The sequence below is a fragment of the Podarcis tiliguerta genome (assembly GCF_965153285.1).
Source record: "Podarcis tiliguerta genome assembly, chromosome: 2".
Taxonomy (NCBI): Eukaryota; Metazoa; Chordata; class Lepidosauria; order Squamata; family Lacertidae; genus Podarcis; species Podarcis tiliguerta.
Genome location: NC_139535.1, coordinates 19,102,210 through 19,128,759, shown reverse-complemented (window position 1 = coordinate 19,128,759; position 26,550 = coordinate 19,102,210). Strand labels below are relative to the sequence as shown.

At 47.9% G+C, this 26,550-nt stretch overlaps 1 protein-coding gene and 1 long non-coding RNA gene across 2 annotated transcripts in view; one reads left to right on the top strand and one right to left on the bottom strand.

Annotated features, from left to right (window-relative positions):
• Positions 1-26,550, top strand: part of LOC310671182 — a 361,314-nt gene that overhangs the window by 176,164 nt on the left and 158,600 nt on the right. The window lies entirely within an intron of this gene.
• The window catches only part of PLXNB1 (plexin B1), a 160,750-nt gene that overhangs the window by 63,954 nt on the left and 70,246 nt on the right, over positions 1-26,550 (bottom strand). The window contains exons 5-14 of the mRNA XM_083424540.1: positions 20,078-20,260; positions 17,337-17,465; positions 12,483-12,583; positions 8,993-9,125; positions 8,012-8,168; positions 6,311-6,419; positions 6,118-6,226; positions 3,234-4,097; positions 2,188-2,313; positions 718-840 (exon numbers count right to left, since the gene is read on the bottom strand). Of these exons, the coding sequence (XP_083280666.1) occupies positions 718-840; positions 2,188-2,313; positions 3,234-4,097; positions 6,118-6,226; positions 6,311-6,419; positions 8,012-8,168; positions 8,993-9,125; positions 12,483-12,583; positions 17,337-17,465; positions 20,078-20,260 (2,034 nt within the window). The remainder of the gene's footprint in view (positions 1-717; positions 841-2,187; positions 2,314-3,233; positions 4,098-6,117; positions 6,227-6,310; positions 6,420-8,011; positions 8,169-8,992; positions 9,126-12,482; positions 12,584-17,336; positions 17,466-20,077; positions 20,261-26,550) is intronic.

The following is a 26,550-nucleotide window of genomic DNA, read 5'->3' as shown; positions in this document are numbered from 1 at the left end:
AAGAACAAACTAAAGTTGGTCTCTAAGGTGCTACTGGACAAATATATATGTATATGTGTGTGTGTATATATATATGTGTGTGTGTGTGTGTGTGTATACACTGCTTCATCTCATTTTCTAGAATGTATGGGATTATGTGGCGATGTAGTATAGTTCTATGTTGGGGATTCCCCATCCTCCTTCTGAGGAGGGGAGGTGCCGGTATTTGGGGTTTATTCTTGTTTTTTTTATGTGTAAGTGAGGTGATACCGTACTTTTCGCACCATAGGGTGCACCGGACCTTAGGGCGCACCTAGTTTTTAGACGGGGAAATCAATAAAAAAATCTCCCCCCCCCGCCCCAAAGAGCAGCGTACAGGCTGCACGCAACCTCTCCCTGCCGGAGAGGCACAAGCCAAGGCAGCGAGCGGGATGGATCGCGCTGGCTGTTTTGGCTTCCTCTTTAGCCCCGCGCAATCCCTCCCTGCCAGGAGAGGCTGTGTGGAGCTAAAGAAGCCATAGCCCCGTGCAGCCTCTCCCTGCCGGAGGGGTTGCGCGCGGCTATGGCACAAGCCTGCATTCGCTCTATAGGACGCACACACATTTCCCCTCAATTTTTGGAGGGGAAAAACTGCGTCCAATGGAGCGAAAAATACGGTAACTACTCCCCTTTTTGAAGATTCTGAGGTCAGCACTCGCAGAAACTCGAGCACAGGCTCCTCTTCCGTGAAGGCCTTACCTGGTGCAGCTGGCATGTGATGTAGCAAAGGGATGGGTTGGTTTCGTCCTGTACGATATACGCCTCCACACTCAAGGTCTTCCCTTCCAGGACCAACACACATTCATATTCCCATAGATTATCCTTTTAAAAGATGGAAGAAGCACAGGGGCTGAATCCTACGAACCCTCGCTGCGGTGCTAAGCTCCATACAACATTGTGGATGCCCCCTGTTCACTTTCATCATCTATGGCTAATTCCCCCTGTCAGTGTCTCTACGCTCGGTCCTGTGGCAGAGGCAAGCAGCTTCTGGGAGAGAGGCATTCGCAGATCGCGAACTCCTCGGCCCACTTCTAGCATCTTTCAATGAGATGGGTTGTCCCGGCTCATCCAAACAGGTGTTCAGGGCACAGGTGGGCTCCCTTTATTACTGCTGAGGATAATTGGTTGGGGGAGGGGTCTGCATGACAGGAGTGGGTGGGGCCAAAGCCAAAAGCAGGCGGGGCCATGTCTCTCTAGATGGCGGAACGTATCAAATATCCCTCCATGCAGCAGCTCACAGATTTGCCGCCATTGTGTCTCTACCTTGGACCCAAGGGTTAAAAATCAGTGCCAGCATTGGATCAGCTCTTAAGGACAGATCAGTGGCAGAGGACATACCCCCGGGTATAGGGTGGTATATAAATTAATTAAATAAATAATATTTTGCACACAGAAGGTCCCAAGTTCAATTCCTGGCATCTCCAGGTAAGCCTAGGTGTGTGTCTGCTGCCAGAAACCCTAGAGAGCTGCTGCCAGTCAGTGTTGGCAATACTTAGCTAGTTGGGCAACAGTCAGAGTTGGTGAAACACAGCTTCCTTTTTTAAAAAAATAAATAAATTATTTTTTATTGTTAAAATAATTCAGCATTAATACACACGTTACGAATATACAAACAAACATACATTTCATACAATCCTTTAAAATGTTCATACATACCCACACTCAATCCCACAGATACTTCTTTTTCCCACCACCATCCCTTACCCCTCACCCCACCCTTGTGTTGAACTTCCAATCTACTCAATTGCAATTTCTTTCCACTTCTATTACTTTCCGTCACACACACTTTAAAACCAATTTTCTGCTTTTTTTCCTGTTACACATTGTTTTTGTTTCCTATTATTAATATAATAATAATAATAATAATAATAATAATAATAATAATAATAATAATAATACCACCACCTGTGGGTAGAGAGTGGTATAATAATAAATAATAATAATAATAATAATAATAATAATGTTTTTTGGATTTATATACCACCCTTCATCAAAAGACCTCAGGGCAGTTCGCAAGATTAAAAACACAACAAAAAAGCACAACAGTTATAAGAAAAGCAACGAAACAGCAATCCTTCCCTTTGAAAGCTATTGCTAAGCATCTTCATAAGCAGGGTTTTGCATCGCCTCCCCCCGCCCCGAGTGCCTGAGCTCAGTCTCTAGGCTTACCTGGTAGAGGTGGAAGTTGCTCCCTATCAGTGTGATCTTTCTCTGCACATTGACGGGCATCAGCGAGGACCCCTGAATGCCCCGCACACAGGGACAGGCTTCCGGCCCCTGGCTCAGCTCCTCATTCTGAAAGCACATAAACGAGGCAGAAAGTAGTAAGGAAGAGATTTGCCCGCACAGCTTTGTTGCTGCTGCTCCAAAAAACCTCCGGCCCGAAAAAGGAAGACAGCGGATCAGAAACGTTACGGCACCGCTGGAAAATTGAAGGGGCTTGAATGAGATGACTCGTTGGGTCCCTTCCAATTCTACAGTTCCATGACTCTATGAAACAGGAGGCTGACTCTTTCAACCATGTTGGAAAGGCTGTGGATTAGGGAACCATTAAAATGCCGTATTTTTCGCTCTATAAGACTCACTTTTTCCCTCCTAAAAAGTAAGGGGAAATGTGTGTGCGTCTTATGGAGCGAATGCAGTGACGGGCTGCCCTTCTCCCTCCTCGAGGAAAAGCCTGCAAGCGCCGCAAACACGCTCCACGTGGCTCATGAAAGGGAGTTCTTAGTGGAGCCTGGGATGCATACAGGCTCTGCTCAACGCTCCCTTTATAGAATACTTTTTTCCTTGCATTCCCCCTCTAAAAACTAGGTGCGTCTTATGGTCAGGTGCGCCTTATGGAGCGAAAAATACGGTATGTTTCTATGGCAGACTGCAGATGTGTACTGCAGTTGGGTCTGTCAGGCCTTAAATAATCCTTCACCAACATGGGGAGGGCCATAGGCTGGCGAAGGCCGCAATAAAAATAGTTTGAACACAGCATACCTTAAGGCAACCTGTGGCCCTAAGACCATGTGCAGCCCTTGGCCTAATTTCACGCACCTTTGGTTTTGCCTCCAACCATGCCTGCCCACCATTGTGCATGGGGCCCATGGCAGATGACCCCCCCACCCAGGGAAACACAGCCCTCAACAACAACAAAAGGTTGCTCCCTGCCTCGCAAAGTTCCAGTTCTCAAGTTCCTAGTCCTCATGCCTGAGGTTCTTGGGACTCACCAAGTCGAGAAACCCCGGCGCGTCGTACTGGTAGTCCAGGCCTGGGTTGAGGATTCTGGGGATATCAGAGACGTCGCTCTCTGAGGAGTCTCCGTCGCCCGAGAGGAGGATGGAGGCGGAGAAGGAGGACGTGTCGTTCTCGGACGGCAGAGAATCCACCCATTCCGCACTGTCCTCGAGTTCAGAGCTGTCCCCCGGAGGCCAGTCGGGAAAGCCCGTAGCAGGCGGCGCCTCAGAAGTCGCGAGCTCCGTCTCCAGATCTTCCGGACGCAAGTCAGCCGAAGAGTTGGGGGCACTTCCTGTCTGGTTGGGGGCGAGGGAGGTTGGGACGGGAGAGGTGAGGGCCTCAGGGGCAGCCGATGGAACCGATGTCGAGTTTTCGGCATCGGGGGAAGGCGTCTGGGCCTCCACATGAGGCCACAGGGTGCCGTCAGCCACAGTGGCAGGAGGGGACGTGGACCAAACTTCAGGGCCAAGGACGGGCTCAGAGGTAGAGTGCGTCAAGGGGCCCTCGGTCTCCGGCTGGGCGCTGGAGACGGCCTCAGAGGTAGGGCTGGCCGTGGCAGGCACATCGGTCGGAGGCAGCGTCGGAGCGTCCGTCCCCAGCGAAGTGAGGTCGTCTGTGGTCGGGGCTGGCGCATGCGTGGGGCTGGGGGTTTCCGGCGGCAGAGGGGTCGTGGCAGGAGTTGCCGGCGGGGTGGTGAGGGGGACGGAAGGTATGGTGGTGGGGCTTGGAGCGGAGGTAGCCACAGGTGTGGCTGGGACCACGGCAGGTTCGGTGGCCGTGGTCGGAGGAGACGAGGGGGACACTGCTGCGTCTGGCGTGGCCGCAGAAGGCCATGGGGTGAAGGCTGGTATTTGAGCCTGGAGGGGCAGAAAGGGGGAGAGAAGAGGCAGCCAGTCAGGGCCAGAGGAAGACAACAATAGGAGGAAACCATTTTTGGACTCTTGTGGGTGGGAAGAGAACCAAAGTGGCTCCTCGCCAAGCAGGCATCCCTTTCAACTTTTCCTCAACAGGCCTCACAAGTTTCCTGGTCTGAGTGAAATCCTATTGTGGTATGTCAGACCATTGTTCTACCTACACTGGCTGGCAGAGGCTCCCCAGAGTGTCTCTATAATTGCTGAAAATTGAACCTAGGGGCTTCTGCACACGAAAGCACATGCTCCACCACTGCACTACCGCCCAGTCCTTCCCCCACTGCATATCTGCCTATGCTGCTAAGCTCCTCTGCTTTCTCCATTGCGCAAGAGCTTCCAGAGGGACAGCCTCCTGTAGCTCAGTCAGTAGAGCATGAGACTCTTAACCCCAGGGTTGTGGGTTCAAGTCCCATGTTGGGCAAAAGATTCCTGCGTTGCAGGGAGCTTCAACCAGTTGATCCTCGTGGTCCCTTCCAACTCTACCGTTCTATGAGGCACACTGCAGATTTAACAAATATATTGTGGCTTCAGCTTCCGTGCGTCAGAACACATCTGATTAAATTCAGAGCAGGTCTGCTACCAACAGCTAATTCAGCAGACTGAGTTTTCACAAAGCGCTGCTTCCCATGCTGCAGACACTCACGTTTTCCTCCCAAAGCCCAATCTCTGGCAGATTGCCCTGCTTTCGGAGGAATTCAAAACGGGAGCTAAGGCAAAGGATATGTAGTTGGCACAAGGAACTTGTGGCTCCTCAAGTGTTGCTGAACTCCAGCCATCATGCCTAATGGTTAGGGATTATTATTATTATGAGCCACCCATCTGACTGGGTTGCCCCAGCCACTCGGGCGGCTTCCGGCAAAATATAAAAAACACCATAAAACATTAGAAGCTTTCCTATACAGTGGTACCTCGGGTTACATACGCTTCAGGTTACATACGCTTCAGGTTACAGACTCCGGTAACCCAGAAATAGTGCTTCAGGTTAAGAACTTTGTTTCAGGATGAGACCAGAAATTGTGCTCCGGCGGCGCGGCAGCAGCAGGAGGCCCCATTAGCTAAAGTGGTGCTTCAGGTTAAGAACAGTTTCAGGTTAAGAACAGACCTCCGGAAAGAATTAAGTACTTAACCTGAGGTACCACTGTATTCTCAGGCTATGAAGGACTTGCTCACTAATTTATTGACAGCTACACGAGTTATTATATCTAGGAAGTGGAAGGCGCAAGGTGAATATAAAATGAAAGAATGGTATATAGAGGTGTGGGATATAGTTATTAAAGACTATCATGTGCCGTTAAGGTAAGACGGGGAATATGCAGGAGAAATGATTTTGAGGAGATATGGAAGCTGTTTGGAGAATTTGTACTGTTAAAATGGAAAGGGGTCAAACCATCACAATTTTGGGAGGTTGGATAGTTACAATGAAATTGTCTCAGGGGTTGGGGGTTCACATTTTTATTTCTATTTATTTTTATTATTACTTTGTCAAAATAAAAAATAAAGTAGAAGAAGAAGAAGAAGCTTCCCTATACAGGGCAGGTTTCCCGACCCTTGTCTACAGGGAATAAATTGTTCACTTGAGCAAAGGGAACTTGGGTTACTCATTTTCATGGTCCTGGGGCAGCTACCTTCATCCTAGATGAGCACCTTCTGTTGGAGCCACCCACATACTATCTAGAGCACATGTGAGGAACCTCTGGTCCTCCGGATGCCGCTGAACTTCAACTCCCATCAGCCCCAGTCACCACGGTCAATGTCCAGGGACAATGGAAGTCGTAGTTCAGCAACATCTAGAGCACCACAGGTTGCCCAGCACGTTCTCTAGAGCACGGAAAGTTCTAGAGGCCCACTCTCTTGGTACCCTGAATACTAGGGCTTCAAAATGGCCGCCCTCTGGCTACTGGGACGTATATCTGACAGGAACCAGCAGCAGACCAATCAGCAGACGAGAGCTACGAAAGACACACACCCTCTCGTTGTAGATAACGGTTCCTTTTTCACAGGCATCTTTATGTGTACAGAGGTGCTGGTGGACGCACCAGTTGCATCCCCAGTGGCTGCTCACGCATCCCTGGCACCTGAAAACGACACAAGAACAAGGTTGAGTAGGCCCCATCAAATCTGATGCCTGCTGCGATAATGTGGAGACAGGCGGGACTCACGGTGCCGATTTCCTCAGAAGAGCCACCGCCCTGCAGTCGTAGAAGGAGAAAGGCGTTGAGGTAATGAAGACATCGTTGAAGCGCACCATCAGCTGAATGGTTACGTGGTCTGGAAATGGAAAGAAAAAAGGCATCCCTCAAAACACAGTTCGGCAGCATCCTATTCAGATAATGGGAAAGAGAGAGAAATGTGTACAGTGGTACCTCGGGTTACATACACTTCAGGTTACATACGCTTCAGGTTACAGACTCCGCTAACCCAGAAATAGTGCTTCAGGTTAAGAACTTTGCTTCAGGATGAGAACAGAAATCGTGCTCCAGCGGCGCGGCAGCATCAGGAGGCCCCATTAGCTAAAGTGGTGCTTCAGGTTAAGAACAGTTTCAGGTTAAGTACAGACCTCCGGAACGAATTAAGTACTTAACCTGAGATACCACTGCATCTATTCTAATGGAACATAGTCAAAGATTCTAGTTGAGAACAGGGTTTTTTGTTGTTTTTTTTTAAGCAAGGAAGACACATTCTGCAAATCCACCACTTGAAGAATAAATTTTGCAAGTTTTCTTCTTACTAAAATAAGGACGCGTGATTGATCAGATCACAGGAACAAATGTCTCTCAGCATCATCGGACGCAAGGGGTGTTTATTCACGACTCAGGCTAGGGCAGGCACTCCAGTCGCAAAACAGTGCATTGGAAGAGGAGGAGGAGGAGTGGAGGGAGGGGGAGGTCAAGGCTCATGAGATTTTTTGGCAGGGATCACATGGGATCTTGGCAAGGGAGCCGCGACTGGGGTCAACGGAGAGGGAGAGACGGCTGGGAAGAGAAAAGCAGTCTCTCTCCCGGCGTGGATGAAGGGAAAAGAAAGTGGGGAAAGACTAACGAAGCAACAAGTGGCCAGATGGGAAAAGACATTTGAAAAAGCAACAAACTGATAAGAGCACCAAGGTTCGGATCGCTTCACAAATTACTCCCCCTATAAAAATGCTGCGTTTAATCAGATGTTTTAATCCGTTGTGTCAATGTTCTAATCTGTTTTAGAATGTCCGCTATGCCTTTGCTTTAAATGGTGCATCTGTGTGTCACCCTGGACTCCTTGGGGAGGAATATAAATTCAATAAACAACTCCAAGCAGCTTCAGACCCTGAGAAATGGCCCACTTCCCCTTCATGAAACACTCACACCATGCACACACTGTGGCTTTTGTAGAGACATCACCTTGCCGACAAAGATCTGTCTAGTAAAAGCCATGGTTTTCCCAGTAGTGATGTATGGAAGTGAGAGCTGGACCATAAAGAAGGCTGATCGCCGAAGAATTGACGCTTTTGAATTATGGTGCTGGAGGAGACTCTTGAGAGTCCCATGGACTGCAAGAAGATCAAACGCATCCATTCTGAAGGAAATCAGCCCTGAGTGCTCACTGGAAGGACAGATCCTGAAGCCTCCAGTACTTTGGCCACCTCATGAGAAGAGAAGACTTCCTGGAAAAGACCCTGATGTTGGGAAAGATGGAGGGCACAAGGAGAAGGGGGAGACAGAGGACGAGATGGTTGGACAGTGTTCTCGAAGCTACCAGCATGAGTTTGACCAAACTGCGGGAGGCAGTGGAAGACAGGAGTGCCTAGCGTGCTCTGGTCCACGGGGTCACGAAGAGGCGGACACGACTAAACGACTAAACAACAACAAGTCTATCCTGGCACTCACCTGTCCCTGCTTTCAAAACTGGCGCGTGGCTGGGATCTGGGGAAAGACACATGATGCCTGACCCCATTGGCACTGCTGGGCTCTCATAATCTTCAAAGAAACACGTGTAGGACTCTCCGTCTCGCAGGGCTGGCAAATCCGAAAGTGTGAGGAATACCTGCCAAACAAGAGAACGGACAGGGACAGATCAATACCTTGCTCTCCGAAGGAAGATTCTCCTCTAATTAGCATTATCTCACCTTCTGAAACTGGAGGAGAATGGGGGGGGGGTGCGTGATGGAAAGAACAAGGGCATGAAAAAGCAGGTGAGTAGTACACATTAAGTACCGGTTCTCAAGAGCTCGCAACATCTTTCGACTAACTCTTTTTATCTGCAGATTATTATTTTTGTTTAAAAAAAATCCTCCTCAAAATATGCAAACTTAAAAGCATCACGCAAACACCAAAGGCTTTCTTTCCGAGGCGTGTTTTCTGGAACTGTGAGGACGACATACTTTGTTTAATACAAAATAAAAGGAATGCATTGTTCTCCCAGACGCCAGATTATGTGCTTGCCTGTGGAACCTCATAAATGAATGAGACGAACATGCTCTTGTACACAAGATGCTATGGTGCATCAGCCACATAGGCTTCCAGACTTCCCATTTTTCCTCCCTCCCCTCCCTCCCCCCACAGAACCCACCCACCTCCATCCCCCGACTTCCCTCAGTTCCGGTCTTTGATTTCTCTAAAAATGCTGTTTTCTGCATGTTACACAGTTGTATAGATCCTCAAACTATTTAGCTGATGATTATCAATAAAAAGTTTGTGAATGTTTATTCAAAATATTTGTTAAACAGCTATTGCACACGTGGCGGCAGTGAAAAGCACAAACAACTTCCCAACCCTAACCCCCTTCACAAATGACTTCACAGCCTTCAAAAATGGGGGCACGGCGGGGCTAGGGCGGAGAGAGACATTTTACTCATCCGAATAGCTCACGTTTTTCTGTTCTTCTCTGCTGATGTTGGCCGGGCTCAGGGACTGGACGGAGAGACATTGCTGGGTGGACTCAAAGCCCCACAGCCACTGCTCACTCACTTTAAACCTGGAGCACTCAGAGCGACGGCTGCACCTGCAGAGATACGTATACAGGAAAACAGAACGGAGACCTTAGACTGCCCTAAAAGGGAGAGGACCTTTTTTCTCTCCAGGCAAGCGCTCGTCCATAAGCAAAGAGATAGAGAAGATTATCTGGCACAAAAGTGGATGCGTCCAGAATGTCAGGCAAGGTTCCCCCTGCCCAGAAAGCACACAGCTGTTATGAATTTGCTGAGCATGATCCAAATGACGTCCGCATAATGCTAAGCCATGGTTTGCCTGGCCTAGGCGTAGCTTGCTTGAATGTCTGAGTCCAGTCTAGCAGACTAGCTATGGCTTGGTTCCTTTATTATTATTATTGGATAAGATTACTTAAATGTTAGATAAATATACAGTCGTATCTTGGTTCTTGAACGCCTTCGTACTCGTACATTTTGGCTCCCGAACGCTGAAAGTAAGTGTTCCGGTTTCCGAACATTTTTCGGAAGCTGAATGTCCAACACGGCTTCCGCTTGAGTGCAGGAAACTCCTGAGCCAATCGGAAGCTACGCTTTGGTTTTTGAACGTTTCAGAAGTCGAATGGACTTCTGGAACAGATTACGTTCGAGAACCAAGGTACGACTGCATATGGAAACGTAATTATTACCTTTTATAATTATACAACAGGCCTTTTCATTTTCATTTTCTTCAATTAAACTGTTCTTTAAAAACAAAAAAAGCTATGGTTTGGCTCCAGATAACAAACCATGGTTTGCTGTTGGCTTGCTTTAACTGTGGTTCTGCCAATGCCCTGTTATGTTGTGGCACTGAGTCGTTCCACAAGCACTGCTTGCAAAATGGATGGTGGCCTCAACTGTGGCACACTGTGTGCGAGCGTTGCGAGGATGGTCCATGACAATTGTAAAACCTTACAACTGCCACCACTCCCACTAAGCTCTTCTGTCCCAAACAAGTCACGCAGAACAGTTATCTCCCTCCCCAACTGGCCGGTAGCCCCCCAATCCCCTCTGAGTACAGCCTGGATGGAGTCTCCGTGGCTCTCCCGATGGTCTTGGACTCCAACTCCCATCAGCCCCAGCAAGCATGTCCAGTGGCCAGGGCTGATGGGAACTGTAGGCCAACAGCATCTTGAGGGCCACAGGTTCCCCATCCCTGGCCTAAGGTGTTTGCAGGCAGCTCCCGACATAATTCATTTGTTGTTCCTTCGCCATAAATTGCACACCTATGACTGCTCTGTGAGGGTGACTGCACACTTTGCGTGGACATTCTTGCAATTTTCTGTCCAAGTTAGCGGGCAAAATGCAGCCCTGTGGCTCGGAAAGGTATAATCCACCCAACTAGCACGTGTTTAAAAAAATTAAATAATAAATCTCGTTCAATCCCAAGTGTCAATCTCTGCTCCTCCAGTGCCCTCTCTGCCCCCTGGCCAGTTGGCCCAGCCTCAGCCACCAGCTGGCAGAAATCTGAGCCCCCGGCCTGCACTCCCCAGGGTGTGGCTGCTTCTGTTGTGATCCTCCTCCAGGGGACAGGAAATAATTCCCTTCCTTCCCTGCAGAAGAAGTCATTGTGTTCCCCGCCTCCTTTATAACCCCTGTGGCCAGCCGAAACAACTCCTCTCTCCTTCGCCCCAAGCGTAAAAAACTAGGGTTTCGGAGGCAGGTTTAGCCAGTTTGAAGCAAACAAGGAAACTTTTAACTCCCCAGACAAGCTTGTCTCTCCCTGGAATTGGTGCAAGTTGCAGTCCTCTTTTAGTGACTGCGAGCGACTCTTGATGGAGTGATCAGTTTCGAATTGAGAACGTAAGAGAGCCCAGTTAGGTCAGGTCAAAGGCCCATCTAGTCCAGTATCCTGTTCTCATGAGGACCAGCTAGAGCACTGGTTCTCAATCTGTGGGTTTCCAGATGTTGTTGGACTACAACTCCCATCATCCCTGAGCTCTGCCTTGCTAGCTAGGGGTGATGGGAGTTGTAGTTCAAAAACATCTGGGGAACCACAGCTTGAGAAAGGCTGAAACCCATCAGCAAGGCCTGAATATAGCACTGTGTTTCAATGAGGCAGAGGCTAGAACAGAATAGGAATCACGTGTGCTCTCCTGTCTTGGGCCAGACATTTGCTAATGTTACATTTTTAAAAAAAATACGTTGGCTTGTATTGTACTGTACTGTATGTTGAAAACTCTTAATAAAACGCATTTCCTAACTGCATACGTGAAAGAGCTCTGTTAACATACATACACACGTGTGTTTGTGTGTGTACACATTCGTACCTTGGTTCTGGAACGCCTTGTGACTCAAATATTTTGGCTCCCGAACAAAATGTTTTGGCCGCAAACCCGGAAGTGAGTCTTCCGGTTTGTGAATGTTTTTTGGAAGCCGAACATCCAACGCGGTTTCCAATCGAGTGCAAGAAGTTCCTGCAGCCAATCGGAAGCCATGCCTTGGTTTTCGAACGTTTTCTGAAATCAAATGGACTTCCAGAACGGATTGCGTTCATATACATTACAGTACTGGGACAATTTAAAGGCAAAGCGGTAGAAAGAGTGGAGAACTTATATGGTTTTAGCAGAAATGTTATAAAGAATTAAGTAAAAACTGATTGTTAAGGGGTTAAAGTGGAAAATTTAAAGTTAGTTTGTGTTAAGATAAATTTTAGAACAAAAAATTAAGAAAGATGGAAAGGATTTGCTGAAATAGCTAATTGAACTAGAATACAAAAAAGGGAGGTGTGAGGAAGTCGATGAAACTAGTAAATGAAAGGTAAAGATATGGAAACATTGGATGTGTTTTTAATTTTTTTTGTTTTTCTTGTTGTTTTGATGTATTGTTTTTTCTGCTTGTAAAATTTTTTATTGTTTTTTTTTACTTTCTCTCTTTCTGTAACTATTAAACTTTTAATAAATATTTTTTTAAAAAGAAAGAAAGAAAGAGTGGAGAACACATGATTTGCAGGGGGAAACAGTCTTCCAGGAACAGACTGCTACTAATGAAAGGGCTGGTGCCATGCTGTTTTTATTGCAATTACTTGCAAGGTTTTCATCGATTTTATCATAGAATTGTAGGGTTCCACAAGGGTCATCTTGCCCATGCCCCTGCAATGCAGGGATCTTAACCCGATGTGCGGCTTGAACCCACAACCCTGGGATTATATATGTCTATAGTTTTAATTCTATCCATGTTTGTTTTATAATGACACCCCACCCCCATGTTTTCAGCAGTTGCCTTGAGTCCTATTAAGGAAAATGGGTGGTAGTAGTAGTAATAATAATAACAATAATAATAATAATAGCTAAATCAGCCATTGCCCTTCCCCTCTGCCACTGCACCAGCCCTCTTGCTGCCGCAGGAAGCATCTTGCCTGCAAGCAGCCACTGAGTTCTAAAACCGGGTCTTACCTTCCTTGGAGGACGCACCAGCCACAATAAGGGTCCCTCAGAGCCAAGCACGACTCGCAGTCGGGGTACTGGGAACACTCAAATATGGGGATCTTGGTCACCTGAAAAGGCAGAGCCACAGAGCGGCCTGTCAACTGGCATCCGCAGATCGGGAAGTCTGCCTCTTTGTTGCAGCTGTGTAAATCTCTGGGGCTGTCCATCCTCCCCACTGCTGGTACTCCCATAGCAGAGAAGACAACAGGTTGGGACTGAGTCAGGGAGGCTTCCCAAACCCTCCCAGATTTGTGGGTGGAGAGGGTAAGTACATGAGCTCTTAAACTGGCATACAGATTTCCCTATTTTTTTAAAAAGGGGGGAAACCCCCCCCAAAGGAGAGGGAAGGCAGCCCCCCCTTCCTCGTGTAAATACCGTATTTTTTGCTCTATAAGACTCACTTTTTCCCTCCTAAAAAGTAAGGGGAAATGTGTGTGCGTCTTATGGAGCGAATGCAGGCTGCGCAGCTATCACAGAAGCCAGAACAGCAAGAGGGATTGCTGCTTTCACTGCACAGCGATCCCTCTTGCTGTTCTGGCTTCTGAGATTCAGAATATTTTTTTTTCTTGTTTTCCTCCTCCAAAAACTAGGTGCGTCTTGTAGTCTGGTGCGTCTTATAGAGCGAAAAATACGGTACAAAAAGGCTTTGGATTTGGAAGTTCGTACACAACCACTAAACCCCACCACCACCACTACTGCCTTGTTAAGAATCATGAGACCTTTTTAGCTGCTCCGTGTTTCCATCTCATTGATTTCCCAGATAAAACTGAGATACAAGAAAGTACATCAAGGACCAAGGAAGAGAGCCACACTCTGATTTGAAAGAAAATCAAAACATTACTCCAGCGCTAACAGCATGAAATAGAAGCAGCCTTCCATAAATCGTCATGTGTTCCAGGGGAGCAGTTTTTAAAAATTATTTTTCACTCCCCAAACATTGCAGCTCTGCTTGTCACCATCTTACATTAAAAGCATTGTCCAGTGCAATATATTAGAAAGGTTCCTGTGCGCCATGTTTTAGAATGACAGAAAAGCAAAAATGCTATAGGGCCATATTGCGTCTTGGTACTTAAATTGTTCCGAAACTTAACCAATAAAGCCCAACCTTCGAAGAACTTACCTGGTGGTTGTTCCCATCTTATGCCGTATGCTAATTTTGTCATTATTACGATACCCCATTATTTTTCTTTATCCCATTAAAGAAAAAAACCCACACCATTCTTAGCAATGTTGGAACATTACTTTTTGTTTCCCTTTCATTTTGTGAAAAATTTTTTTTTGCTGCGGTAAGGAAAAGTAGTCAACGCTTCTATTTCTGGAACTGGATGCTTTAAAAATAACTCAGAAGCAGCATTTCAGGTTTCATTGGTAATAAATAACCTGAAATTTCATTTACTGCATTTCTGGTTTTAATTATATGGAACATACGCCCCTTCAAGGCTGCTTGCCTCTGATGGCAAAATTACCAAAGGAGTTAACAGACGACAAGCCCGGAAGGGATGATTATGCCGCCTCTGGGGTTGGAGATGGAGGGGAGCGGGCAGCTCTGGCTTGGAACAGCCAAGGGAGCCTCTCAAGGTTTGAAATTCCCAATCGACTTGGACAGGGCACGGTCACGTGAGCGGGAACCTGGTGGAAGGCGCATAAAGAATAAGACAGTGATAAATGACACGCGGCTGGGGGAGATGCTTAAGATAGCCTGGGCTGCAGAGCAGCCAGCCCAGCCTCTTTGTCTTAACGGACACTTCCCATCTGCTGAGTTTTTCTTTTCCCCGCTGCGCTGTCTGCTTTTTGTCAGGAAGCCCTTCTTATTTGTCCAAACCACTTTTACGATTGGAAAGATGCGGTTGAGTTAAACACACACGCAGGGAAGGAACTGAGATGCTTTGATTCGGTGCCGCTCACCTGCACGCAAATGAGGTGCCTTCTAGGTGTTGCCGGACTACAACTCCTATCATCCCACGCTGGCTGGGGCTGGTGGGAGTCACAGTCGGGCAACATCCTGAGGGCACCACGTTGCCTATCGCGCTACAGGATGCAACGTTTGGAATGTTGCTGCTTACGCCGGCCTCCTCCAACCTGGTGCTGATGGGAGTTGTAGTCCAAAACATCAGGAGAGCACTCAGCAGCATAGCTGTCAACCGTCCCTTATTTGGCGGGAAACTAAACTTATCCCAGCGCCGTGACCCGCTGCTGTCCCTTATTGATGATGTCCCTTAAATTTCCCAGGTTTCATGCTCGCCCGGCTCGGGAGGGAAGCAGCAGCTTGGGGTTCTCCGCCGCGCGAGAGAGCGCGCGCTGGCGCCGTCATCCTGGCACAAGGAGTTCCATCGGCCCTTCCCCGCCCGAGGGGGGGGGAGGGAGAGAGACTCTTGCCCACGCCGCCCGCGAGCCTGGAGGCGGTAGCGGCGGCTGAGGAGGCAGCCTGAGGGAGGAGGAAGAGGAGGGGATGGGGAGGGACGCAGAAGGGCGCCGCCACAACCGCCTCATGCCGGATTGACAGCATCTGTCAATCCTACCAATGCATGCAACTCTTTACAACAGCAAAATCCCTTATTTTGGCTGCTGATCCCTTCTTTTCGAGGCTGCTGGTCCCTTATTTTCAAATCTAAGTTGACAGCTATGCTCAGCAGGTTGGGAAAGGCTGGTCTACACCCCGCTCTGTGAGTCACCCTGAGATTGTATGATGAAGGACAGTATATATAAATCCAATTTATTTATAAATAATAAAATAATAAATAAAAACGCACCCATCTTATGGGCCTGATTGGGCTTAAGTATTGCTACTGACCTTGCACCCTCAGGATACAATAGGGTAGGGCTCAAACAAGGTAAAATAAATTAAATGAAAGCACGCTTAGGAACCAGGTCCCCTTCTCAAGTCTCATAACCATCTTACAACTGTTAATGAATGAATGAAGGCCTTTCTCTTCCATTACTCAACGGCCTTTAGATGTTCATGATCCCTCCGGGATATTAGCATGACTGCCGGAGCTTTTGTTATCTATAAATAGATATGGATTTTCATCCTCCTCTGCGCTGCGAGTTCAAAGGAGGTCACAACATTCTAAGAGTGCCAGAAGGCTCTCCCCAATTGTTCTCTGTGGGACGCAGGGACAGAAATCCATCAATGTGCTTGAAAGCCCAACAAGAACCGCTGCGGTATCGTGAGGATCTCAGCAATTCCAAGTTGTTCTACATGACTCTATTATTTTGGCAGGATACATTTTTTGACCATTGAATTTTTCTACCCAGCCTCTCAAGGAATCCGTTTGGAGATTGATTGATTGATTGATTGATTGACTGATTTGTTTGTTTTTTTATATTATCAGGTTTCCAAGTGAAAGAATACATCTGTTGGAGGAATAATACAGTGGTACCCTCGGGATGCGAACGGGATCCATTCTGGAGCCCCATTCGCATCCTGAACGCAACGTAAGCCATGATGGCGTGTCTGCGCATGCGCGGGTCACGTTTTGCCGCTTCCGCGCATGCCGTCATTTTGAACGTCTGCGCATGCGCAAGCGGCGAAACCCGGAAGTAACACACTCCGTTACTTCCGGGTTGCCGCGGAGCGCAACTCAAACGCGCTCAACCTGAAGCACATTCAACCTGAGGTATGACTGTGCATTGAAAATGGGGGGAAATTGCCCTGACTTGTTGAATTTTTTTGGGGGGGGGATTGCCTAGAGGCCAACAGCAGCGGGCGTCTAATAGGCTGCCTATCAGCTGTTCCCTCACCGGCAATCGCTGAGCTTTGGGGGGGGGGCAGAGTTGCGCTTGGGGGGGGGGGAAGCGGTGAAGCTTTTTAAAAAATTTCTTTTAGCACTTTTCGCCTTTCCCACATGGCCTCCGTATTCTGCTTGCCTCCTCCCACTCTGCCCGCCCTACAGCTAGGAGGGAGGCTGTAGGCAGTCCATTTTTGCCGTGCGGGCCTTTGCGCGGCTCCATTTGTGCGCGGGCAGCGCAATGTTACACAGGAGGAACACGGCGATTGAAGTAATACCCCCTCGTGCCTTTAACACCAGCGAAACATTGCGCCTTGTGCTCCTCCTGTGTAACATTGTGCAGCCTGCGCAAAAATGGAGCTGTGCGAAGACGCCGTGCAGAAAAAACAGATTGCACGCAGCCTTCCCCACAGCTGTAGGGCAGGCCGAGTGGAAGGAGGCAAGCAGACTAACCAGTCTCCACCCCCATTGTTCTGCCCAGATGCTGAGGTCCAGTGCCCAGGTCCAGCGCCGAGGGCCTGCTGTTCGCTCATTGTGAGAAGCAAAGCTACAGGGAACCAGGCAGAGGGCCTTCTCCGTAGTGGCGCCCACCCTGTTGAACACCCTCCCATCAGATGTCAAAGATAAACAACTACCTGACATTTAGAAGACACCTGAAGGCAGCCCTGTTCAGGGAAGTTTTTAATGTATGACATTTTAATGTATTTTTAATCTTTGTTGGAAGCCGCCCAGAGTGGCTGGGGAAACCCAGCCAGATGGGCGGGGTACAAATGATATATTATTATTATTATTATTATTATTATTATTATTATTATTATTATTATTATTATTACAAGGCCACATGAGAAAGGCCCAGAGGGGAGAGATATCTTCGATCGCTGCGGCCAACTAGAACGGCAGCACCTTTCCCGCGGGGCATTCTCAACATCACAAACATTAGAGGATTTTAAAATTAAAGTATATGCGTCCGCCTCTTGGCTCAGGAAGAGAAAATCGCCAAACAAAATCCCACCCCCCACCCCCAGGTGTTCTGTGCCTTGTCCAAAATGGCTGACAGCAGCAATACACAGCAGGGACTTTCACTTGCTCTCACCATAGACTGAGTCATGACATACAGGTGCTTCTTGGGCAGGTCGAAGAGGAGGTCTCCACTCACGGCACTGTTGGGCTGGATCACTAGAGAAGCGTACAGGTTGGCGTCTCCCATTGGTCCCAAGTACACCTGCAAGGCAGCAAATGAAAATGGGGAAAGATATCAAATTCAAGGGGAGGGAGAGAAGGACACCATTGTTGCCAGCCTAAGACTCTTTCAGTAGTACAGTGGTACCTCGGGTTAAGAACTTAATTCGTTCTGGAGGTCTGTTCTTAACCTGAAACTGTTCTTAACCTGAAGCACCACTTTAGCTAATGGGGCCTCCCGCTGCCGCCAGAGCACGATTTCTGTTCTCATCCTGAAGCAAAGTTCTTAACCTGAGGTAATATTTCTGGGTTAGCGGAGTCTGTAACCTGAAGCGTCTGTAACCTGAGGTACCACTGTAAATCTATTCCTCGCATTCAGTGAGCAGAAACCCTCATTTAATGTGTCCAGAATAAACCAGGCAAACTGAGTGCCTTTGCTGTCTCTTAAGGCCTTTCTGCATTGCAAGCCAAACCAAGGACCAAACGCCATTTTTTCTTCTAAGCAAAGACCACAAGCTCCCAAAGCACAGTATTTTCTCCATGAAGTATTGGGATGAGGGAGAGAGAAAGCTTGACATCTTGCGTGGAGGGAAATGACTGCTGTTTGCCTCCTCCTAATGCTCTAAAGCATTAGGAAGAGAAGACTCCCTGGAAAAGACCCTGATGTTGGGAAAGATGGAGGGCACAAGGAGAAGGGGACGACAGAGGACGAGATGGTTGGACAGTGTTCTCGAAGCTACCAGCATGAGTTTGACCAAACTGCGGGAGGCAGTGGAAGACAGAAGTGCCTGGCGTGCTCTGGTCCAGGGGGTCACGAAGAGTTGGACACGACTAAACAACAACAATGCTTTAAAAGCATATTCAAGCAGAAGACGAGAGTGCACAGCTTGCAAAGAAAGGGAATGAAAACAGGGGCGCTTCTAAAGTACCAGGCCATTGCATCAGAGGAGAGAAGGGAAAAAGGAAGAGATTGCCTTGCTGGCGTTCGCATTCAGGGTTTCCCAAACTTGGGTCTCCAGCTGCCTTTGGGCTACAACTTCAATCACCCCTAGATAGCAGAACCAGTGTAGTCCAAAAACAGCTAGATGCCCAATTTTGGGAAGCCTTGCATTAAATGAATAAGGCTGAGTGTTCCACAATGGAGTTGGGCAACTGTCTCCAAAATATGATGGCAATGCAAACTGAAAAACCCAGGGAAGTTGCTGGTTGGCGGGGAAGTAAGAGGGGACAATGTCCCTCAGGTTATCTCGCTCAGTCACACACTGGAGGGACATTGCCTGGAAAGTTAGCAGCTCCTGGTTGTGGCAACTGCCACAAAACCAAGACAAGGAGCCACCACCCAGCAAAAGTGCAAAAGGCAGCAATTGCTTCTGGCGGGAGCTGGGGCACATTGTGGGGACAGCTGCCACCTGCGCTGACTCTGGAAGAAGGCCACTAGGTGGCACTGAGGCCCAACAGTTGACAGGGAAAAGTTGTGAACACGGAACATTGCCTTTTTTGAAGGACAGCTCCCAAATGCCCATTGGGTTGATAGGTCAGGCTAAGTGGGAAAAGGGGAAGAGACTGGTAGAGTGTTGATTTAAGACATGGGTAGGCAAACTAAGGCCCGGGGGCCAGATCTGGCCCAATCGCCTTCTAAATCCGGCCCATGGACAGTCAGGGAATCAGTGTGTTTTTACATGAGTATAAAGTGTCCTTTTATTTAAAATGCATCTCTGGTTATTTGTGGGGCATAGGAATTTGGTCATCCCCCCCCAAAAAAAAATATAGTCTGGTCCCCCACAAGGACTGAGGGACAGTGGACCGGCCCTCTGCTGAAAAAGTTTGCTGACCCCTGGTTTAAGAGAAGGGCAAGCCAGGACACGCATCAGCCCCAGAGAGCCAGAGGTCAGGAGTGACGAAGATGGTTTGATTTATTTCTCAGTTGCTTTTCTTACAACTCAAAGCAACTTAAATTAAAAACTTTGGGAAACAACAATAAACACCTAAAGGCTAAAGAAAAAGGCAGGGCTAGGTATCCCACCCCACAAAAAAGAGGACACCAAAGCCTTCAAATTAAGGACTGAAATCTGTTAATATGGGGATTACCTTCCCGCCACAGTGGTACCTATTTATCTACTTGCACTGGTGTGCTTTCGAACTGCTAGGTTGGCAGGAGCTGGGACAGAGCAATGGAAGCTCACTCCGTCGCGGGGATTTGAACTGCCGACCTTCTGGATCGGCAAGCCCAAGAGGCTCAGTGGTTTAGACCACAGCAACACTTGCATCCCTATATAAAACCTGAGTCTGCATCCCTCCTGCTAGGACCCATCCAATCAACTACATAAAAGAACCAAATAATATTCCCACATACTGGTGCGCTTTCCACAATTTGCAGAGGTTGCAAAATTCATCTCCCCTCCGCCCCGATCCAATTTGCAGAGCATCTGAGCATGCATAGCCCTGCCTGTACCGGCATGCACACATTATGTAATAAACACTTTTCCTGATCTGCGGATCAATCTTTGTTGAGACAAGATATGCGATGTAGACCTTGCCTTGCTTGTTTCAAGCACACCACACAACTGCACTTAATAATAATGGGACACCCAGCATTAGTGACAGCCCCATGAGGCGCCACCCCTCCTTCCCAGGCCAGGCCCAGCTCGCTCCTACCTTGTGCAGGCAGCCTTTGCTGTCTCCCAGGAAGATGACAGTGTGCCCATCTTCAATGCTGACGGCCACGGCGGTCAGACGGGCGTCCGGCTTTTCCAAGATGGGCTCTGCTTCAAGCGGCACACGGCTGGCCATTGGGCTGGGGGTGTGGTCTGAGCCACAAGGGTAGGCATCCAAAGTATCCTTTTTTGGGGAGTGGGAGAGAAAGAAGATAAGAATAAAGCTATTCCAAGCCAGCTAACATTTGGGAGGTTGGTTGCAACGATCTGATATAAACCACAAATATGTAAAGTGTTGGAACAGCAGAACCTGGGAACACAGAGGGTCTGCTGGGATCTACTGGTAGATCGACTGAAGATTTGCACTAGAATATGCACAACTTTCAAGGGATGCGGGTGGTGCTGTGGGTTAAACCACAGAGCCTAGGACTTGCCGATCAGAAGGTCGGTAGTTCAAATCCCCGTGACGGGGTGAGCTCCCGTTGCTCGGTCCCTGCTCCTGCCAACCTAGCAGTTCGAAAGCACCTCAAAGTGCAAGTAGTTAAATAGGTACCGCTCCGGCAGGAAGGTAAACGGCGTTTCCGTGCACTGCTCTGGTTCGCCAGAAGCGGCTTAGTCATGCTGGCCACATGACCCGGAAGCTGTACGCCGGCTCCCTCGGCCAATAAGGCGAGATGAGCGCCGCAACCCCAGAGTCGGCCACAACTGGACCTAATGGTCAGGGGTCCCTTTACCTATGCACAACTTGCAGACTTAACATATAGAATAAGAGAATAAGAAGAACATATGTTTAGAGAAGATTGGAAAACGTTGATTGAATATGTATGGGAAATAATTATGTACAGCTGAAAACGCTGGCAGCATTAAGATAAATTCAACACTGTAAACAAGTTTTGATGGATGCAATAATGGAATACCAAATGGCATAGTTTTTGTAAAATATGCAGAGATTTATGATATGTAAAATGAACCATGGAAAGAGAAGGGATGTAAAATGAGTATTTTAAATTGTAAGACAGAAAATTGAAAAGAGAGGTATATATATTTGCACTAGATCAGCAAACATTAGAATCCCAATGGTTTAACAGCAGCAATAACAAAAAGCCCTAGCACAATTCCTGGTGCGCAGTAATTCAGGTGTAAATTTGTCCTTTCATATTCAGCCCAGGTGAGTATAGCTCTGGTTGTTTGACCATGGAGCTCCAGTAAAAAAAAAAGGAAAACTGATCCCATGAGCCCAGAATATGCCATTACTGCAACCACGGAGGCAGTGCATAGCCCTTGTGGCAATAGCCATTGATAGCCTGCTACCCTTCACCAATTTGCATAATCCTGTTTTAAAGCCATCCATCCAAGTTGACAGCCAACACTGGCTCCTGTAGGAGTGAGTTCCAAAATTTAACCACGTGCTGCATAAATAAATACAGTGGTGCCCCGCAAGACGAATGCCTCGCAAGACGGAAAACGCGCTAGACGAAAGGGTTTTCCGTTTTGGAGGTGCTTTGCAGGATGAATTTGCTATGGGCTTGCTTCGCAAGACGAAAATGCCTTGCGATTCCTGGGAGGGGGTTTTCGCTCCCCACCCCCTTTTTCTAAGGCACTAAGCTGCTAATAGCCTTTTAGCAGCTAATCCGCTAATCCCTTAAGCCTTTAATAGCCGCTAATAGCCGCTAAACCGCTAAACCGCTAATCTGCTAATGGGCTTGCTTCACAAGACGAAAAAACCGCAAGACGAAGAGACTCACGGAACGGATTCTTTTCGTCTTGCGAGGCACCACTGTACTTTATTTTGTCCATCCTGAATCTTCTAACATTCAGCTTCACCGGGTGTCCACATGTTCTAGTGTTCTAAGACAGGAGAAACGTTTTTCTCCATCCACTCTCGCCAGGCACATTTCCTCCTTGCATGCACACACATGCTCTCTCCACCCCAATATTGATGGTGTCAGAATTCAAACCTAAATCTAGACCTGGTTTTCCCAACCAGGTACCACCCAGATGTTTGAGACTACATTTCCCATCATTCCTCATCAGCCCAGTGCTGCTTGCTAAGGCTGATGGGAGTTGATGTCTGGATTGCACTAGGTTTGGGAAGGCAGGTCCAGGGCTTAAGGGTGAGCCTGCAGGGAGGAACCAGCCAGTTTGCCATCTCCAAGCTCTGGCCAAGAGAAAGAATGACAAGAGAACAAGCCTGGCCAGCAAAGGAACCTCTTCTGGGAGCCAGTGTGGTGCAGTGGTTAAGAGCGGTGGACTCGTAATCTGGGGAACCGGGTTCGCTTCCCCACTCCTCCACATGCAGCTGCTGGGTGACCTTGGGCTGGTCACACTTCTCTGAAGTCTCTCAGCCTCACTCACCTCACAGAGTGTTTGTTGTGGGGGAGGAAGGGAAAGGAGAATGTTAGCCGCTTTGAGACTCCTTCGGGTAGTGATAAAGTGGGACTCCTTCGGGAAGTGATAAAGCGGGATATCAATAGACTGAAGCAGATACAGTGATACCTCTGGATGCGAACGGGATCCATTCCGGAGCCCCATTCGCATCCTGAAGCGAACGCAACCTGTCACAATTCGCCACTTCCGCGCATGCTTGTGACGTTATTTTGAGCGTCTGCGCAAGCGGCGAAACCTGGAAGTAATGCACTCTGTTACTTCTGGGTCGCCGCAGAGCACAACCCGAAAATGCTCAACCTGAAGCTACTTCAACGCAAGGTATGACTGTATTGCAAAGAAAAAGAGAAAGTGATCTTTCCAGTTCAGGTTTTTGTTCCTCGGTCTCCGGGCAACAAGGGGACTCAGTTTGTTGCTGCTGCATTGGGTTTCCTCCTGCAACCTGGCAGAAGCTAATTCTTCTGACGAGAAGCCAGCTTGTACCACAAGGAACCCAACAACATGATGTCAGAAGTACAGTTTGTGCCCAACATTATGTCCTGCTCTGACAGATATTCTACCTCTGGGCTTCAAGCACTAAGGTTAATAGGAAGCTTCCTAAGACCAGATGGGGCTCTTTGGCAACTAGCTGAGCATTGTAAATTAGAACTGGCGGCAGCTCTCTGGGGATCTCAGGCAGAGATCTATCACATCACTTGCGAAGAAAACCTTTTTTTTTTAATTGGGGGGGGGGGGGGAGATGCCAGGAATTGAACCTGCAACCTTCTGCTTGCAAAACTATGAGTCACTGAGCTGCAGTCCGTGTCCCCAACAACTTTACACTGTACTAATATACCGTATTTTTTGCTTTATAAGACTCACTTTTTCCCTCCTAAAAAGTAAGGGGAAATGTGTGTGCGTCTTATGGAGTGAATGCAGGCTGCGCAGCTATCCCAGAAGCCAGAACAGCAAGAGGGATTGCTGCTTTCACTGCGCAGCGATCCCTCTTGCTGTTCTGGCTTCTGAGATTCAGAATATTTTTTTTCTTGTTTTCCTCCTCCAAAAACTAGGTGCGTCTTGTGGTCTGGAGCAAAAAATACGGTATCCTTTAATGTTAACAATACTAAAATTATTATTATTATTATTATTATTATTATTATTATTATTATTATTATTTGGGAAACCGTTTTGCAGCTCCTTCCAACCCAACCCTTGCTTTGCTCTTCTCTGATTCGGCCACCTTTAGAACAGGACACGCCTGCCTAATTGCCAATCATTTGCACATAAGAGAGACCAGTTTTCAAGCTGTGGACCTCCAGATTAAGAACGGGCACATCTGTCAATTTGGCCTCTCTCAATCAACTTCTCTTTCCAATCCTCAATTCACTCCTCCACATTTTGCAGCAATTTGCCCCCCCCCCAAAAAAAACCAGTTTTCCACAAAGAATCCTCATGAAACTTCATCAGCGTTTGGGTGCAAATTTCTCCTAAAGAAATGGCAAGCCATTTTCCTCCTTAATACGATAATTAAAAAACCTTAAACCAATCTTCATTTTTGTGCACACTTCATTAAGGTATGCATTTTTATGCAAACACCGGTGGAGGAACTGCATTGCAACGTTCAGGCAGGTGTGACTTTTGATGTGTGTGTTTCACTTCACTTGGTGCTTGGGGAAATTGCCATGAAAATTATTCATTTTAAGCTCTCCCTCCTGGAGGTGCTGTTTGCTGCAAACACAGAGAATTGTGGGTGGGGGGGCAAACAACAGCTGCAGAGACAACATTTTGGCAGAAAGCAGCGCAGGGAAGACACAGTTAAACTTCTCTCCGCTCCCCAAACACATATCCAGGGCTGGGCCGACCCATCCATGAGGCAGACTGAGGAAGCTGCCTTAGGCAGCGGAATCCAAGGGGTGCTGCCCCGGGTGCCCCCCACCACTGCTGGAGAAGTGAGGACAAGAAGTAGTAGCCGTTTCCAGGTTCCAGAAAGATTTTAAAAGCTATGCATGCTTTTTTTTAAAAAAAGAAAGGATCGTACAGGCATCATTAAGGATTCCCTGTCGCCCAAATTACACACACACACACACACACACACACACACCTGTTTGCAGAACCTCACACCACAACCCTCCACAGTGAGCCAAGCCAAACGATTTCCAGTGGAAGGGACAGAGCTGAACTTTCTGTCTAGCGTCTGGATTTTCTGGCCCTCCCCGCATGTTGAAAATAGACTCAAAAGCAAGCTTGCGGAATCCGCTAGGGAGCTGGTTTCCAGAGCTAACCTGTGTGGGAGGAGAGGCTCGCTTGCAAAGCGAGCACAGAATTAGCATTATATGCCTTGGAAGAATGCAAGCAGAACGGGCCACTGTGAGAAACCAGCCAAGCTCAAACTGCCTCCGGTCCGGAGAGGTATGTGTATGGGGAAACCAACAAGCATTTCATTTTGGGAACTGGCACAACAAAACATGCTCAGCCCGATACGAGCTTTTCAATGGCAAGCCCATTCCCAGGGCTGAATGGCCATGGTTGACGTTCACACGCCACAGGATAAACACACCATTAAACAAGGTCTGTGTTCCACACATGCCACCTTTGCGTTCTAAACTATGCAGCTGAAGCCACAGAACGCAGAGCCAGAAAACTCTGGAGATTCATGGTTCGCCCTCCAGTCCCAGAGGCCTTCTTCCCCTCCTTGCTCGGCTATTTATTTTGATATTAAATTCCATTTATAATGGCATTCACCCCCCCACCCCTCCTCCCAGTCTGGCATGTTGCACGTTTAAGCTGTTTGCAAAAAAATGAGGAGTTTGTGCTTCTGCTAAGGAAGGTCCAAGGGTCACACAGAAGGAAAAGCTAAGAAAAAGGGGTGTTCAGATTATCTGCTGGTTTGTCTCTTTTTTTCCAGTTTGAGAGGAGGGAACTGGGAAATGACAGTTCACGTAGGCAACTTGGAGGTCTGAATATGCTTTAAATGGGACCAACTGTGTTGCTACTACAAACCTGCTTTGAATTTGTCTGTGGGGCCAGGAAAATGAGTAAAATTAAAAAGCTGAAGAAGATCCCAGCCAACAGGCTGCATAGGACAAATCGGGACTTAGCCTGAGCTAAACGGACGGGGTAGACTTTCAGGAACATTTCCATGTTCTTCGAAAGGCGCCTGTTTTATGTGGTTCTTGTGAGGACGCTGAAAGTCATGGAAACATTAGTACAGTGGTACCTCAGGTTACATACTTTTCGGGTTACATACACTTCAGGTTACATACGCTTCAGGTTACATACACTTCAGGTTACATACACTTCAGGTTACAGACTCCGCTAACCCAGAAATAGTACCTCGGGTTAAGAACTTTGCTTCAGGATGAGAACAGAAATCGTGCTCCAGAGGTGCGGCAGCAGCAGGAGGCCCCATTAACTAAAGTGGTGCTTCAGGTTAAGAACAGTTTCAGGTTACGAACGGACCTCCGGAATGAATTAAGTACTTAACATGAGGTACCACTGTACTTCTTCGCACGGTGTATATTTAAATTATGGAATTCACTCCCACAAGGAGCAGGGATGGCCACCAACTTGGACGGCTTTAAAGGAGGATTAGACAAAAATCCTTGGAGGATCAGGCTGTATCAGTGGCTACTAAGCCTCGGGGATCTGTTCTACCTCCACTGTCGGAGGCCATAATGGTTCTGAATACCAGTTGCCAAAAACCTCAGGAGCGGAAAGCGCTGCTGTTCCCTGGCCGTTTTTGCAGGCTGCCCACAGGCAACTGGTTGACCGCTCTGAGGATGGGAGGCTGCACTCGATGGACCAGGAGGCTCCTCTTCTGTGTTCATGTTCATTCTGAGGATAGTTTGGTAGCTGCCGCTGGTTCTGAATAAGGCTACTAGACTTGTCACAAGCATACAGTGGTTGTTGTTGTTGTTGTTGTTTAGTCGTGTCCGACTCTTCGTGACCCCATGGACCAGAGCACGCCAGGCACTCCTGTCTTCCACTGCCACCCGCAGTTTGGTCAGACTCATGTTTGTAGCTTCGAGAACACTGTCCAACCATCTCGTCCTCTGTCGTCCCCTTCTCCTTGTGCCCTCCATCTTTCCCAACATCAGGGTCTTTTCCAGG